Source organism: Anolis sagrei, chromosome 5 (assembly GCF_037176765.1).
Source record: "Anolis sagrei isolate rAnoSag1 chromosome 5, rAnoSag1.mat, whole genome shotgun sequence".
Lineage (NCBI taxonomy): Eukaryota > Metazoa > Chordata > Lepidosauria > Squamata > Dactyloidae > Anolis > Anolis sagrei.
The window spans coordinates 171,628,765-171,646,060 of NC_090025.1; the positions used below are offsets into that span (position 1 = coordinate 171,628,765).

Consider the following 17,296-nt stretch of genomic DNA (forward strand, 5'->3'; position numbering starts at 1 on the left):
GTCAAAGATCTTACACCCAGTCTACGGCCCCGAGGCGGCCTCAGCTCCCTTTCAGAGGTCAGTACCGTGGCACCAGACCCTCTAACAACTCTAAACGTCGTTTTTAGCACATCACTACCCAAAACCATTTCCCCTTCCACGCATACACCACCACTCACATACCTCAATAGACTACAATTCTTTCTTCCAGCATGGCAATCCATCACTACAGATGCCTGGGTCTTAGACATAATTCAAAGGGGATATGCGATAGAGTTTGACACCTACCCACCTGTGGGAAAGGTCCTCCTTACACAGCCCTCTCAAGAGATCTGGGAGGAAATACACTCCCTTCTTCAAAAGGGCGCCATATCCTCTAACTCCACACACAATATCACCTCCTGCTTCTTTTCTCGATATTTCCTAGTAGACAAAAGGGATGGGGGACTACGCCCCATCCTGGATCTTCGCAGGCTCAATACGTTCATCACACCACGCAAATTCCGCATGGTTACACTTCCTAACATACTTCCTTTCATTCCACCAGGAGCATGGCTAGCGACGGTGGACCTACGAGACGCCTATTTCCACATCTCAATCAGGGAATCACACCGCAGATTCCTGACCTTTGCAGTCCAAGACAACCACTTCTCATTTAACTCTCTCCCGTTTGGGTTGTCCACGGCACCCAGGGTGTTCACAAAATGCATGTCAGTCATAGCGGCTCACCTCCGTCAGCAGAACATTGTGGTTTTTCCGTACCTGGATGACTGGTTATTTTGTTCTGTATCAAAGACACAGCTATACAACGACATTCATTATACCTTATCTCTCTTACAGGACTTGGGCCTGGTCGTGAACCAGGAAAAATCCCACCTCACTCCGACTCAACGAATCCAGTTCATAGGAGCCGTCATAGACTCCTCCCTTCAGAAAGCCTTCCTCCCGGACGATCGCTTCGTCAATCTTCAACGAGCAATTCTAAACCTCCAACAGTCCCGAAGGACCTCAGCTTGGGCTATCCAATCTATCCTTGGGCACATGTCATCTACCACAAATGTAACCCCATTTGCCCGCCTAAGAATGAGACCACTGCAAAGGTGGTTCATCAAAACATTCGACCCTCTACGGGAACCTCAATCCCGAATCCTATACCCACCACACTCCGTCCTCCACTCCCTCTCATGGTGGACAAAGCAATACAATGTTCAATCAGGGATGCCTTTCATCCAACCTCACCCGTCCATGTCCCTCACGACAGACGCCTCCAACTCAGGTTGGGGAGCACACCTCAAGGGCTTCACAGTAAGCGGCCACTGGTCCCCTCGGGACCGCAAATTCCACATCAATGCACTCGAGATGATGGCAGTAGAAAAGGTCCTCAGAGCCTTTGTCCGCATCATCTCAAACCGCAAAATCCAAATTGTGACAGACAACACTGCAGTCAAATATTATTTGAACAAGCAGGGGGGGGACACGCTCTCAGACTCTGCTATCCATATCGACACGAATCTGGGAATGGTGCATCCAAAGGAACATCACCCTCACAGCTATCCACCTACCAGGCCAGGACAACATACTGGCGGACTCCCTAAGCAGATCCTCAAAGAACAATCACGAGTGGCAATTACATCACACACAATTCAAGACTCTCACTCGCAAGTGGGGCGTCCCCAGGATAGACCTGTTTGCATCCCCTGTAAACACACATTGCCCTCTCTATTGTGCAAGGCTCCGACCTCGCACAGCCCCAGGTTGCCTAGGAGACGCTTTCCTGTTCCTATGGTCTCCGGGCCTTCTTTACCTGTTCCCGCCCCTCCCCCTCCTATCCCCAGTCATAGCCAAGATAATTCAGGACAATGCAGATTGCATCCTGATCACCCCCTGGTGGCCACGCCAACACTGGTTTGCTCCTCTTCTCCAGATCTCCAACAAAGAGTTCCTCCGACTCACTCCAACCCCAGACCTTCTCTCAGTGGAGAACGGACTAGTCCTCCATCCAGACCTCCACTCCCTCTCCCTGACGGCGTGGAGGATCAGACCACACTGAACCTATCCGATGAGGTTTCGCGAATTCTCCTAGCCGCCCATAAACCAACTACCAAAAAGTCATATCATTATAAGTGGTCATCCTTCCAAAAGTATACACAAACAGTAGGCCACACGCCCCTTTCAGCTCCCACCCCTGTGATATTGGATTTCCTTGTGCTTCTTTCCAACAAGAATTTTTCCCTTTCTTCGGTCAAATGCTACATTGCAGCAATCTCCTCCGGCCGTAGAAAGTTCGGCTTGCCGTCCCTTTTTCAAGACCACCTCATTCAATTATTCCTCAAGGGCTATAAAAATGTTCACCCTCCTGCATCCCTCCCTTCACCTCAATGGAGCCTAGAACTAGTGTTATCTCAGTTGTCAAAACCGCCCTTTGAACCGATGGCCTCTGCCGACATTTCCCACTTGTCTTGGAAAGCGGCATTCCTAGTGGCCATCACGTCTGCTAGGCGATCGAGCGAACTAACAGCCCTCCGCTCAGATCCTCCATATATCAGGTTCCACGAAGACAAAGTGGTCCTTCGGACCGATGTTACGTTTTTACCCAAAGTTGTTTCCTATTTCCATATGTCACAGGATATTATCCTGCCAGCTTTTTTCCCCAACCCATCCTCCCCGTTGGAGGTAGCGTTGCACTCCCTCGATGTTAAGAGGGCACTTTCCTTTTATCTACATAGGACCTCCACCTATAGGAAGTCACCTAGGTTGTTTTTGAAATACAGAAAAGACATGTTGGGTCACCCGATATCCTCTCAAGGGTTGGCCTCCTGGATTGTTTCAACAATCCAACTAGCTTACCAATTGGCAAAGAAAGAACCTCCTTCTCATGTCGTGGCTCACTCGACACGTTCGGTGTCCACGTCCCAGGCTTTTCTTCGAGGAGTCCCTCTGGACCAAATCTGTAGAGCAGCTACGTGGTCTACTCCCTCCACGTTTGCTTCTCACTACAAGTTGGACATACAATCAAAGAAAGACGCTGCGTTTGGCAGAGCTGTCCTCTTCTCCTGCGTGGCATGACCCACCTCCAGGTCAGTAGCTTGCTATTCACCCATAGGTGTGGATTTCGCAGAGGACACGAAGAATAAATATAGGTTGCTTACCTGTAACCGTATTTCTTCGAGTGTCCATCTGCAAAATTCACACAACCCGCCCGTCCTCCCCTCTGTCATGCCTCTATACCTAGCTGCGATTAGCGCTGGGGAACTAGAGCTCACCCGCATCCGGCGGGATATATATACCGAGGGGGCGGGGAGGTGGGCGGAGCCTTAAATAATCATTTTTTTATTCATCAAACTTAGAATGTTCCAGATTTCTGCGCATGCGCAAAGGGAAACCCATAGGTGTGAATTTCGCAGATGGACACTCGAAGAAATACGGTTACAGGTAAGCAACCTATATTTACCCCCAGCATAGCCAATGGCTATCTATGTTAGCTGTGGTTGAAGGAAGTCACAGTCCCAAAGATTTGAAAGGTACTACCTTTTAAGGAAGTGGCTGGTATATGACAGCTTAGTTACTGTGAGACATCCAAGCCTTTCTTGTTAGGTAGTCTATTTTCAGATATTTTATCCTCGGAAAAAGTGCATTGGTGAACTTTTCTTTCAGCTGCTATATTATTTAATTAACAGCCTGCTTAAATGGCACCACAATAGTTTTCATTTCTATCATCGTGCCTTAATTTATTTTTGAACTATATCAGTTGCTAGATTTCCAGGAACAAGCCTAAACCTATAAAAGACTTCACTTGAGAATAAGGGTGTTTTGTTTCTTAGAATTGTTTGTGAATATTGCCTGTAGGGGTTAAGTTAAGTTAGAAATAATAATACTAATCTACACCAGCTGTTCAGGACTTGCTTGCCATATATTTCTGTTTGGCATTGTTGGCTCATGCCAAAGCATTTTTGCTCTGCTGCTGCTTGTTACATTTACATTTTACAACTTTCAGAGAATAATTACAAAAGGTATTTTCTCCCCTATAATATAAGTATTGCATTTCAGAGGATTTGCAATAGCTCAGTAGTAATAAACATCGGTTCATGGAGCAAGAAAATAAATTCTCTGTATAATTTTTCCATTTAAAATACTGAAAGACTGTATTCATTAAAAATACATAACTCCAATTATTGTTTGTATCATTTCAGCCTCCAGTGACTAAAAACCTGTTAACCAACTGTAAGCTTGTAACTGAAAGAATTCGTAAAACGTATAAGGACAAAAACAAATACAGGTATCAATTTTTATTTAGTGCTTGAGTAAAGTTATCAAACATATATCAAACTATCTAAACTATTGAAAAGATACGTTGTGAAATATTTGCTAGATATCTACTATTTGAAACATGACATGGATAGAAGTAAGAATTATTTCTGTTTAAAATATGATAGTTAAATAATTATCTGTATCGCTTTAGTAAAGACAATAAAAAACCATGCAAATAACCATTCAAATATTGAGATACTTAGTAAGACTGGGATGGAGCCATGCAGCATGCCCAAGAATATTATTTCTGGTTTCATGGAACTAACAAGAAAAAGGGTTGTACCAATAGCAGGAATAGTATTAGACGCAAGGTTAATAAGGGTATGATTTGATTTTAAATAAAAAATTTCTTACTAGATGTCGCTGGCAGGTAAATTTTATTCAAAGTGCTCTTGGTATCTGCCTGGGTTTGACTCAAGAAGCTCCTACGGATGACAAAATCCATGGGTGCTCAAGTCTCATTTTTATACAGACATGGTAAGATCATGTACTTTATATCAAGAAATCAAGATTTTCTTTTGCAGTTTTTTGAAAAAATATTTTCTGTGTATGCTTAAATCCATGGATACAGAATCTGTGGATATGGAGCCCAATTTCCCATAATGACCTGCATTCTGCTTGCATACATGTTCATCAGGCTCACAAGAAGAAACTGGGGACTGCACCACGTAGCACTAAGACAAATTTCTCCAATTTTCCAACCTCCATTTTTCATCTTTGAATACAAATAACAGTGGCATATTAAAGTGAAGCAGATTTTTTTGTATGGAAGGCTTATTGTTATAAAGCTGTGCTTTCTTTAATAAGTAAACAAATTAAACATAATAACTAGGGATTGATAGTACAAGCTCATATTAATACATGGCATTCTATTGCTGTCAAGTGTGTATTCATACTATTTATGTTATTGCTTTTGACTTGCCTTTTCTTCTGACAACAAGGTTTGAAATTATGGGAGAGGAGGAGGTTGCCTTTAAAATGATTCGTACCAATGTTTCTCATGTCGTTGGACAACTTGACGACATACGGAAAAATCCCAGGTATGCTCTAATGTTTATTCAGTGTAGAGATTACCTCAAATATTATTCTATAGAAAGCATTACAACTGCTTATACAACTAGTTTTTCTTTTTATAATGAATCCCAGTTGTTACCACAGGCCATACATTAATATGGAGAATGGCAATAATGATGTGAAAATACATACATATTATTTATTAAGTAATACATACATACAGATATGCAGATGACACCACTCTGATGGCCGAAAGCGAGGAGGAGCTGAGGAGCCTTCTAATCAAGGTGAAAGAAGAAAGCGCAAAAGCCGGGTTGCAGCTAAACGTCAAAAAAACCAAGATTATGGCAACAAGAATGATTGACAACTGGAAAATAGAGGGAGAAACCGTGGAGGCCGTGACAGACTTTGTATTTCTAGGTGCAAATATTACTGCAGATGCAGACTGTAGCCAGGAAATCAGAAGACACTTACTTCTTGGGAGGAGAGCAATGTCCAGTCTCGATAAAATAGTGAAGAGTAGAGACATCAGACTGGCAACAAAGATCCGCCTAGTCAAAGCCATGGTATTCCCTGTAGTCACCTACGGATGTGAGAGCTGGACCTTAGGGAAGGCTGAGCGAAGGAAGATCGATGCTTTTGAGCTGTGGTGTTGGAGGAAAGTGCTGAGAGTGCCTTGGACTGCGAGAAGATCCAACCAGTCCATCCTCCAGGAAATAAAGCCCGACTGCTCACTGGAGGGAAAGATACTAGAGACAAAGTTGAAGTACTTTGGCCACATCATGAGGAGACAGGAAAGCCTAGAGAAGACAATTATGCTGGGGAAAGTGGAAGGCAAAAGGAAGAGGGGCCGACCAAGGGCAAGATGGATGGATGGCATCCTTGAAGTGACTGGACTGACCTTGAGGGAGCTGGGGGTGGTAACGGCCGACAGGGAGCTCTGGCGTAGGCTGGTCCATGAGGTCACGAAGAGTCGGAGACGACTGAACGAATGAACAACAACAATACATACATAAGAGTTTCCTTCCAAGTTATATGATATCTATGGAAATTTTATAGCCCATCAGATATTGCTGATTGAAAATTGTATTATAACATGGACTGATTTAACATGTTACCAAAAAGTCCTAGCAATTCTGGTTTAGTGTTCTGTATTATGGAAATATATGAATATATATAAATATATGAATTACATATAGATGGAAAACTTGTAGTTCTGATTAGATCAGGTGCATTATCAATCAGATCTAGCTATGCAGTGACTCACCATTTAGCAATTGATGGAATGGGTCTACTCTAGTTGGGAGTAACCAACAGGATGCTAACCATAAATTACAACATCAGAATTGTCTGTATTATAAGATACCTATAATAATTTGGATATTGCTAAATTGCAACTATAATTGTGTTATAACATTTACTGCATTAACACTCTAGCATTAAGAACTAGCAGCTCTGGCTTAATATTCTGTGAGTTCCCCTAAGATGCCTATAAATCTAATAAAACACTTTTTTAACCATATTGCATCTTGTCAAAATGATTGGCATCTCAATTAGTTTTTGGCTTTTTTCCAGAAAATTTGTTTGTCTTAATGACAACATTGATCACAATCATAAGGATGCTCAAACAGTGAAAGCCGTGCTTAGGGATTTTTATGAATCAATGTTTCCCATCCCATCTCAGTTTGAGCTGCCAAGGGAATATCGGAATCGTTTTCTTCACACACAGGAACTTCAGGAATGGTAAGTCTTTTAGGGCCTTGAAATAAGTTGTATTGTATGGGAATCTAGAATTAAACCTCCTGTGCAAAACATAAAGAAATCTTTCTTCCTCATTGAGTAGTCTGAGTTTAATTTTAATACTTAACACACGCTTGCTAAAGTTACTTGTTTTTAAAGATAAGTGAACTGTATTGTGGTACAGTAATAATCCACTACCTGGACAAAGCAAAAAAAATTGTTATAGTGCTTATCACTGTTTTTAGATTCATATTAATTAGGCATTTTATGTTATGATGTCTCATTTATCTCAATTAAAATGTGTGACACTATATTTTAGATAAAATCGTATTTTAAGTCGAGGTAAAAAAAATGCAGTCCATAGGCTACAAGCAGCCCTGGACCCCACTTTTGTGTTTCCCACATCTGCTTCTCTCATGTTTTGATATTTTCAGCAAATTGACACAAACTCTGGTGAAGTTTTGACTGAAAACTATGCAGTTTACTGGCAGCATGAAAATATCAAAAAACATGCACACAGCCCCTCCCAAGGAATTCTCCATCTCATCTCAATACCTTTTTTTTCATCTGTGGCCCCTCCCATAATGGTATCTGGAAGTTATAAGCATCTCTTATTGCCATTTTGAGAGAGAGAAAAATTGAGATATTATAGCATCTTACCAGAAGGGTGGCTTGCAGGAATGCCCCCTACTCTAAGTTTAGTAGCTTATGTATGCTTCCTGTTGATTGGTTATTTAAGATTTTAATTAGCAAAAGAGCAAATTGCACTCACTGCTGAGGGAAAAATCTAAGGAAGGATGTGGTGATACTTTTCTTTCCTCCTGTTTCCAGTTCACCACCATCCCCCTACTTTTGCATTTTTCCTCCTTGCTTCGTCTTGCAATAAATTATTGAAATTTTATTAAAATAAAATAAAAATAATAAAAATATTTTAAAAAGAAAATTTCCTTTTCAATTTCAGCCAGCCAGACATGCACTTTTCTAGGAAGCTCCATTTTATCCTTCCACACAACATTCAATATTGTTTGTCCATCAAAACATATTCATTCTGTCTTAATTTCTTTTCTCCTATAATCTTTTTTACTTCTACATACTTCTGAGTTTTTTTTCCAAACCTGTTGATAACTCCCTCTTCTACAGTTTTGAATATATGCAGATTGGAGAAAAGAGTTCAGTATTGCTGTATAAGATATTTAATTTCAACATTGTTATGTGTTTCTTTCCTACTGTGTTTAGGAGGGCCTACAGGGACAAGCTGAAGTTTTGGACACACTGTGTATTAGTGACATTGATTGTGTTCACCATCACCTCATTTTTTGCTGAGCAGGTAAAAGCTATAATGGTGTACATATGTAAACCTTGTAAATATTAAAATCTTTTATCATTTAAAAAGCTGAAGTATATAGCATGGGAAGTCCTAGTAAAGGGTTTGTAGAAAATATGGTAATATTAAGTCAAAATTAGTTTCCCAATATATTTGCATGACCCAGATGTGTTATCATGAAAATACCAAGTCTCTGAAATGAGCTCAAGAGAAGTAATTAAAAAGTAATGGGTGCAAAGATGACTGTAGTGAGAGCGAAAGCTTGAACTAGGTGGGGAGTTCTTGGTCCTCTAGGATGTTCAGACATTTGATTTCTAGGGGTCCAAATCAGCATGGCCAATGATAAGGAATTGTGAGAGTTGGGTAAACCATTTGGAGGGATCTTAAAAGACATTACAATTTTGAGAGGAACAGTGACTGCCTACAGTTCTTTAAATCTTTGGCACTGGATTCAAACTCTGAAGCTGCTCTGTAGCTAAGGCAGTGTCTTCTGTACACATTTTTGTGCTCGCATGTTTCTTGTTTGTATATTCTCTGTCCAAAAGGTTGGAGTTCATGATGTTGGCTACAAATCACTTTGTTGATCTAACCAAGAACACTAGTGTTCTTCACCATTCATGATGGAAAAGGATCTTCCCCTGCATATGAGGGTAGCAGACAGGGGTGGAGACCATGTTCTTAGTGGAGCACATTCTTTAAACATCTCTGTCCTTCTCAACTTTCTAAGACAGCTGGCTCATTATGTATACCCCTTAAAGTAAGGCTGGCTATATGACTGTCAGCCTAATACTTTGACCCCTTTACCTTATGACTCTTAGGAGAAACAAATATTTATAGAACCCTGCTTTAGGATATGTATATATCTTAATTCAAGAGTGTTTTTTTTTTTAAAAAAAATCAAGCCTGAATTAGCCATTTTTTTCAATAAAGTTGGGAATCTGTTCTGCTTTCTGGAGGAGAAATTATTCATCGCTGAAGGGGCTGTAATGTCCATTGGATTCCTGAGACAAAGTGAGACAAAATGGAGCAGCGTGCTTGTTCACACAAAATAGTAATTGGGAAATAAAGATTATTTGTTCTTTCATTTTTCAGCTAATAGCCATCAAGCGAAAGATTTTTCCAAGGAGGAGGATCCAAAAAGAAGTCTGCCATGAACGAATGAAGGTGTAGAAGAATTTTGTTTGTGAATCAGTCTACCTCAACATGTAACGAGCATGTGAAATCTTTGTTTCAGAAGTGTCTTGAGAATTGTGTCCTGGGCATGAACAGAAGTGTTCCCACCCATTATAGCCCTTGTAATTCTATGTTATGACCATGCTACTGAACTTTGAAAGGGGGTAAAGGATGTAACCCATAAGTGATACCTCCTGAGTGAATTATCCTTTTTATAAAAAGGGTTATTGAATGAAGCATAGCTGCATTTATTGCAGTGGCCATTGCCAGCTAAATATAATTTGAGGATATTATGATTCTATTAGCTGTATCCCTTCATCCCAAGACTTTTGGTGAGCTACTGATCTTCAAAGAATAGGACAAAAAGATGAAGCTACTGATTAAATAATCAGTAGCTTCATCTTTTTGTCCTATTCTTTGAACAGTAAACATACCTGTTTTGGCTATAATCCTTCATCCTTAGTAGGTGGATATGGATTGGCTTTCACATCACTGCATTGCAAATTTTCCCTAGATTAGTTGATACTTGTCACAGTTGTACCATTTGGTCCCCGTTGCAACTAGTCAATTCATGCCAGCCAGAGGAACTGAGAAAGAGTCGGCTTCTAGGTACTTCTAGGAACATAGAAGTAAACCTGCTATTGAGATGAATTACCTGACAGCTTTGGGAATAGTAATAGCTTCATAGGACAGGCATGATAGCTCAACTGTACATCTATTGCAGTGCTATGGAACTTATTCTTTAAGCACAAAAGTGGCAGGATTGTAGCCTTTGGTGTTATTTTACCAGCTTAGATGTCTATTGCCTATAATTTAAATATATATTATAGAATCAACTATAGAAAACTTTCTCAATGAATAATTGAAATGACCACACCCTATTGCTGTATTATTCTGCTGGTGATTCTAGTTTCTGATGCCAATGTAATGCCTTTTGTTGATCAATGTGTAAATAGCAGTCTAGTAAATTGTATTCCTAATTTTAAAAATAGGGCTATTATCAAGTGAAAGGGATTCATTGTAATTATTATTTATACAAGTATTGTATATTGAGCAACAAAAGTGCCTCGCCTGAAGATTTGTCAATACATTGTATTGTTTTAATGACATAAGTGTATTAGCATGATCCAGAATTATTTCTCATATCAAGTATTACATTTCAAAAACTGGGATGAGGTCTGGTGATTCCCCTATTTTTTTTCAAGATACATCACAAAAAAATTCAAAGGGGTGGGGAAAGGTTTTCAAGGAGATGTTTATGAAAGAAATCATGACATTAAGAAGGTTTTAGGTAAAATAGAAAAAATATTTTATAATGAAGAGATGTGATTTCCAGTGCACATGTGCTGTAAAATACATGCTTTCTTTTCCTCTATGTTATTGATATATTATGTAATTGACTTCAGAATGTTATAATGTGTGAGTGTCAAAAAAGAAAAATATCAGCTGTTTAACGCTCTCAAAACTATTAAATATTTTTAAATAGAAAAAAGCACCTTATTCTTTATTCAGTGCATAAACCTGGTTTTAAATGAAATAAATCGTTAAAAGATCACTTGTTTAGCTTTTCTTTTAAGCTTTAGGTTATAGGAAACAATAAAGCCAAAGCTGCTTAATTTCTTTCTGCTTCACAAAATTTTATTTCATTTTTACAGTTTTATAACAAAAAGGAAAGAGGGGGAAGGAAAAAAAAGATGAGACATAAAGAAAAGTATGATATATAGGTTGTGGAGTTTTGGTTAGTAATTTATATCTACACAGGTGTCTATTGTATTGCAGGGGATATGGAAGGGGAGGGTATTGTTATATGTATTCTCTAACATATAAAGAAATTCCATCTACTTCTATTCCAAGATACAGTAGGTTCTTGTCATCTGGCTTTGAGATGGTAGAACAGAAGCTCTCCGAAGCTCTAGGTGCTCTTACTGCCTATTACAGGGAAAACCAGCTGATCCCTAATCCATCTAAAACACAGACATGTGCTTTTCACCTTAAGAACGGACAAGCATCCCGAGCTCTGAGGATTACCTGGGAAGGAATCCCACTGGAGCGTTGCAGCGCACCCAAATACCTGGGAGTCACTCTGGATCATGCTCTTACCTAAAAAAACACTGCCTGAATATCAAGCAAAAGGTGGGTGCTAGAAATAATATCATACGAAAGCTGACTGGCACAACCTGGGGATCACAACCAGACACAGTGAAGACATCTGCCCTTGCGCTATGCTACTCTGCTGCTGAGTATGCATGCCCAGTGTGGAACACATCTCCCCACGCTAAAACAGTGGATGTGGCTCTTAATGAGACATGCCGCATTATCACGGGTGCCTGCGCCCTACACCACTGGAGAAACTACACTGTCTAGGCGGTATTGCACCACCTGACATCTGCTGGGAAGTAGCAGCCAATAGTGAAAGGATCAAGGCAGTGACATCTCCAGCTCATCCCTTGTTTGGGTATCAGCCAGGACGTCAACGACTTAAATCAAGAAATATTTTTTCTAAGATCTACAGAGACACTCGCTGGAACACCTCAGCAAGCGAGAGTCCAAAAGTGGCAGGCCCAAACCCAGCACCTCAATCCATGGGTGATACCAAATGAGAGACTCCCCCCTGGGCACACAGAAGACTGGGCGACTTGGAAGGTGCTGAACAGACTGTGCTCTGGCACCACAAGATGCAGAGCCAATCTTAAGAAATGGGGCTACAAAGTGGAATCCACAACATGCGAGTGTGGAGAAGAGCAAACCACTGACCACCTGCTGCAATGCAACCTGAGCCCTGCTACATGCACAATGGAGAACCTCCTTGCGGCAACACCAGAGGCACTCCGTGGCCAGCTACTGGTCAAAGGACATTTAATCAACTACCAAGCTTGCAAACTTTGTGTTTTGTCTGTTTGTTTGTTTGGTAAAAATGTTATACCAATGTCTGGTTGCTCCTGACACGATAAATAAATAAATAATAAATAAATAATCCGGCATTTGAATCAATCTTCTGTCTTCTTATATTGTCCCATCTTGTTCTTACCTTCTTCGCCAAGCCTGCATGTCAGTTTATTTATACATACTTGCCAAAGCTGGCTTGATCCAGGTTATTCGAAGGACCATATCTCTCTTTATGAGCCCACTAGAGCTCTATGACCATCTGGAGAGGCTCTTCTCTCTGTCCCATCCCTCTTTCCAGTTTGTTTTGTGAAAATAAAGGAAAAGGGTCTTTTTGTTTAATACAGACTTTTGAACACCTTCCTTAGAGAAGTCATAGTGGCTCCATCCCTGCTCACCTTTCATTCGCAGTTAAATACATTATATAATGTATTTATAAAATGCCGAGTTTGGGCTCTTAACATTGGTGGAATTTGGGATTTTAAAGTTTGTATAAAATTAATACATTTTCAGATTGTTGATGTTCAATGACTAACAGTATATTTTGTTTTCAATTTTTTAAATTGATACCTTAATGGGTGGTTGTGTATTTTCCAGGCTGTATGGCCATGTTCCAGAAGCATTCTCTCCTGACGTTTCGCCTGCATCTATGGCAGGCATCCTCAGAGGTTGTGATCTCACAACCTCTGAGGATGCCTGCCATAGATGTAGGTGAAACATCAGGAGAGAATGCTTCTGGAACATGGCCATACAGCCTGGAAAACACACAACAATCCAGTGATTCTGACCATGAAAGCCTTCGACAATACATTGAACATTGGTACGAGAAGAAACTGTTCCAAGATATTTGTTGTTTCTCACAGTGAGTCCCTATGTCAGACTTTTCCGCAGCTGTATGGTATATGGTAGACTTCTGCAGAGGGGATCCCCTCTTGTTCTTTGCTGAATATAGCATTTGTTCACCAAACACAGCATTGCCCAAACACGAATCAATGAACAGGAAAGGCACTGCAGACTAATTCAACCAGAGAAGTCAGCCATAGCAGAGCACCTGATGAACCAACCTGGACACAGCATATTATCTGAGAACACAGAAATGCTCGACCACGCTAACAACTACCATGCCCAAATACACAGAGAAGCCATTGAACCATGAAAATTAACAAAATCTGGCTACCAGTATTTAAAAAACTCTAAAATTAGGACAATGAATAAAGAGCAACACTCAAAAAAGAGGGGAATTCCAGACAAGAAACAATCAGGGCCAACTAACACTTCCCAATGAAGGATTCCCCCAAGCAGGAAGCAGCCAGGCTTTGAAGCTGCAATGCCATTCAATGCTAGTCAGGGTGGCCAACTGCAACATTCACACCTACCTCAAACAAACTAGAGTTCTTTCTTCCACCCTGGACATTTCCACAGATATGTAAATCCAATTTTCCTAGTTTCCAACAGACCTCACAACCTCTGAGGATGCCTGCCATAGATGTGGGTGAAACATCAGGAGAGAATGCTTCTGCAATATGGCCATACAGCCTGGAAAACTCACAGCAACCCAAAAAGTGTGGATCATTATAATGGTCAGCGAGTGAAGGGTGTTTATTACCCTCTCTTCTAAGAAAGTGTTCAAGAAAGTGTTTATTACCCTCTCTCCTCAGTCCACCATCACTGCCTCAGGTTTTATCCTCCATTTTTTCCCCTCGTGTAGATACACAGAGGAGGGGAAGAACAATACAACTCCATTGCTTGCCTTTACATTTTTCTCATTTGGAAACAGATTGGGATAGACAAAAAATAAGGGTTTTTTTGAGTGAGGAAAAGGGTTAGTCAGTCAGCCTCGAACTACTGTAAGGGAAGGTTTGTTTTGAGGCTTAGGCCCCTTTCACACATCTGAATATAATCCCACATTTTCTGCTTTGAACTGGTATATATGTCAGTGTGGACTCAGATAATCCAATTCATATTGTGGGATTTTCTGCCTTGATATTGTGGGTTATATGGCTGTGAGGAAGGACCCTTTGAAGACAGACTTAGGCCCCAACTTCCACACAACTCAATATAATCCCTAATTATCTGTTTTGAACTGGAATATATGTCAGTGTAGACGCAGATAACCCAGTGCAAAGCCTATATTGTGGGATTTTCTGCCTTGATAGTGTGGGTTATATGGCTGTGTGGAAGGGCAGACTTCTGACAGACTTAGGCCCCAACTCCACACAGCTGAATAAAATCCCACAATATCTACTTGGAACTGGAATCTATGTCAGTGTGGACTCCCAGTTCAAAGCAGATATTGTGGGATTTACTGCCTTGATATTCTGGGTGATATGGCTGTGTGGAAGGGCCTTTGGAAGACAGATTTTAGCCCCAACTTCCACACAACTCAATAAAATCCCACATTATCTGCTTTGAACTAGAATATATGTCAGTGTGGACTCAGATAACCCAGTTCAAAGCCGATATTGTGGGTTTTCTGCCTTGGTATTGTGGGTTATATGGCTGTGTGGAAGAGCCCTTAGAAGATAGACTTGGGCCCAACTTCCACACAGCTGAATAAAATCCCACATTTTCTACTTTGAACTGGAATATTTGTCAGTGTGGACTCCCAGTTCAAAGCAGATATTGTGGGATTTTCTGCCTTGATATTCTGGGTTATATGGCTGTGTGGAAGCGCTCTTAAACCTCGAAAGATATTCCTGAGGTAATTTTTGGCGGGAAAAGTGCAAGGCTGAGGTAACTGGAGGTAACGGCAAACAGCTTAACTGTGGTGCGAAGATAAAAAGGCAGACGGGTCTTGGTTGGAGTGGCAGGAGGACGCCTCCACACATTACTCACGTTATACACGAGTAGGAACTAAAAGGACACCTATGACACAGCCTAAAAGTTGTCTGTATAACTCATCTTGAGGCCACACACAGGGCCGTAATCATAAATGAATACAGCCATGTGTTTTAATCAATTCTATTGAACATGCTTGTGTTGTTTAACCCTAGCTGCACCCATGCTATAGAAATGGCAGCACTTTAAACAACATGGCTCAATAATACTATGAAATTGTAGGAGTTGTTTGAGCACTCTGGCAAAAAAAAAGGCTCAGGAAGACCTTGTAAAACTGTAACTCCCAGGATTCCATAGCTTTAAGCCCTGACAAAATAGTGTCAAAACTAGAATGTAGATTTAGCACCACCATTACTGGAATTTCTATTTCCGTTGTCCATCCAAACCTCAATATTGGTCTGAAACCATGTACAAACTATTTCAGAAAAATATTAACAAATACAGGGCACTTCCACATAGTCCTCTATCCCAGAATATCAAGGCAGAAAATCCCACAATATCTGCTTAGAACTGGGTTATCCCGAGTCCACACTCAGATAATGTGGGATTTTCTGCCTTGATATTCTGGGATATAGGGTTGTGTGGAAGGGACCTTGGAAGGGGCCCTGAGGGTCATCCGGTCTAACCCCACCCCTGCTATTCAGGCGCACACAATGGAAACACTCCTGACAGATGGTCTTCCAACCTCTGCTTAGTGTGGAGATTCCGCCACACTCCCAGGCAGCATATTTCATGGACAAATAGTCTTACCATGCATTGTTGAAGGCTTTCTTGGCCGGAATCACTGGGTTGCTGTGAGTTTTTTGGGCTGTATGCCCATGCTCCAGAAGCATTCTCTCCTGATGTTTCACCCACATCTATGGCAGGCATCCTCAGAGGTTGTGAGGTTTGTTGGAAACTAGGCAAGTGGGGTTTATATATCTGCGGAAGGTCCAGGGTAGGAGAAAGAACTCTTGTCTGCTTGAGGCAAGTGTGAATGTTGCAATTAATTACTTTGATTGGCATTGAAAAGCCTTGCAGCTTCAAGGTCTGACTGCTTCCTGAATAGGGGAGTCCTTTGTTGGGAGGTGTTATCTGGCCCCGATTGTTCACAATCTCTGAGGATGCCTGCCATAGCTGCTGGCGAAATGCCAGGAAAGAATGCTTCTGAAACATGGCCATACAGCCCGGAAAACCCCTAACAGCATTGGGGGAGTTGAAGTCCAAAACACTTTGAACTGGGCTATATGCATCCACACTGCCATATATTCCAGTTCAAAGCAGAAAATGTGGGATTTTATTCAGCTGTGTGGAAGGGGCTACAGATAGCATAATAGAGATCAACCCTTTTGGAGTTGTACATGGGCTGATATTTTCCCTTTTTGTTCTTATCTGGGTTCTTTCAATCTCTCATACTCCGTGTGTGCATTTGTTATATAAATGTTGTATAAGAAACTAAATCCTAGTCATTGCTAACATCCATTGTAAAAACAACCTAAATAAAAATAACAGTAATAATAAAACAATCAGCAAATGCTTCAAAACCATTTGAAGATATCCTGTTGATATTTAAGGGGCTTCCACACAGCCCTATATCCCAGAATATCAAGGCAGAAAATCCCACAGTATCTGCTTTGAACTGGGTTATTTGAGTTCACACTCAGATAATGTGGGTTTGTCTGCCTTGATATTCTGGAATATAGGGCTGTGTGGAAGAGCCCTGAAATAGCTGAAGCCAGCCGTGTTTTCTGGGGGGAAATTATAGAGCCTGGATGCCATTAACATATGTGTTTAGTTATAATAAGTAATATACCTTAAGTGGCTTTTTGGAAAAGATTGAAGTTTATGAATAGATTTTGTACGGAATGAGGCAATCTTTCTTTCTAGGGGCCCCTCTATACTGCCATATAATCCAGATTATCAAATCAGATAATCCACATTATCTGCTTTGAACTGAATTATATGACTCTATGATGAGACGAGCAAACATTGGCCCTCCAGGTGTTTTGGCCTTCAACTCCCACAATTCCTAACAGCCAGTAGGCTGTCAGGAATTGT

General features: G+C 40.9%; 1 protein-coding gene across 1 annotated transcript in view; it reads left to right on the forward strand.

The window, feature by feature from the left end:
• GNPTAB (N-acetylglucosamine-1-phosphate transferase subunits alpha and beta) overlaps positions 1 to 11,158 on the forward strand; it is a 50,787-nt gene extending 39,629 nt beyond the window's left edge. The window contains exons 17-21 of the mRNA XM_067469235.1: positions 4,170 to 4,255; positions 5,229 to 5,327; positions 6,877 to 7,044; positions 8,278 to 8,368; positions 9,458 to 11,158. Of these exons, the coding sequence (XP_067325336.1) occupies positions 4,170 to 4,255; positions 5,229 to 5,327; positions 6,877 to 7,044; positions 8,278 to 8,368; positions 9,458 to 9,535 (522 nt within the window). The 3' untranslated portion in view covers positions 9,536 to 11,158. The remainder of the gene's footprint in view (positions 1 to 4,169; positions 4,256 to 5,228; positions 5,328 to 6,876; positions 7,045 to 8,277; positions 8,369 to 9,457) is intronic.
• Positions 11,159 to 17,296: the final 6,138 nt, after the last annotated feature.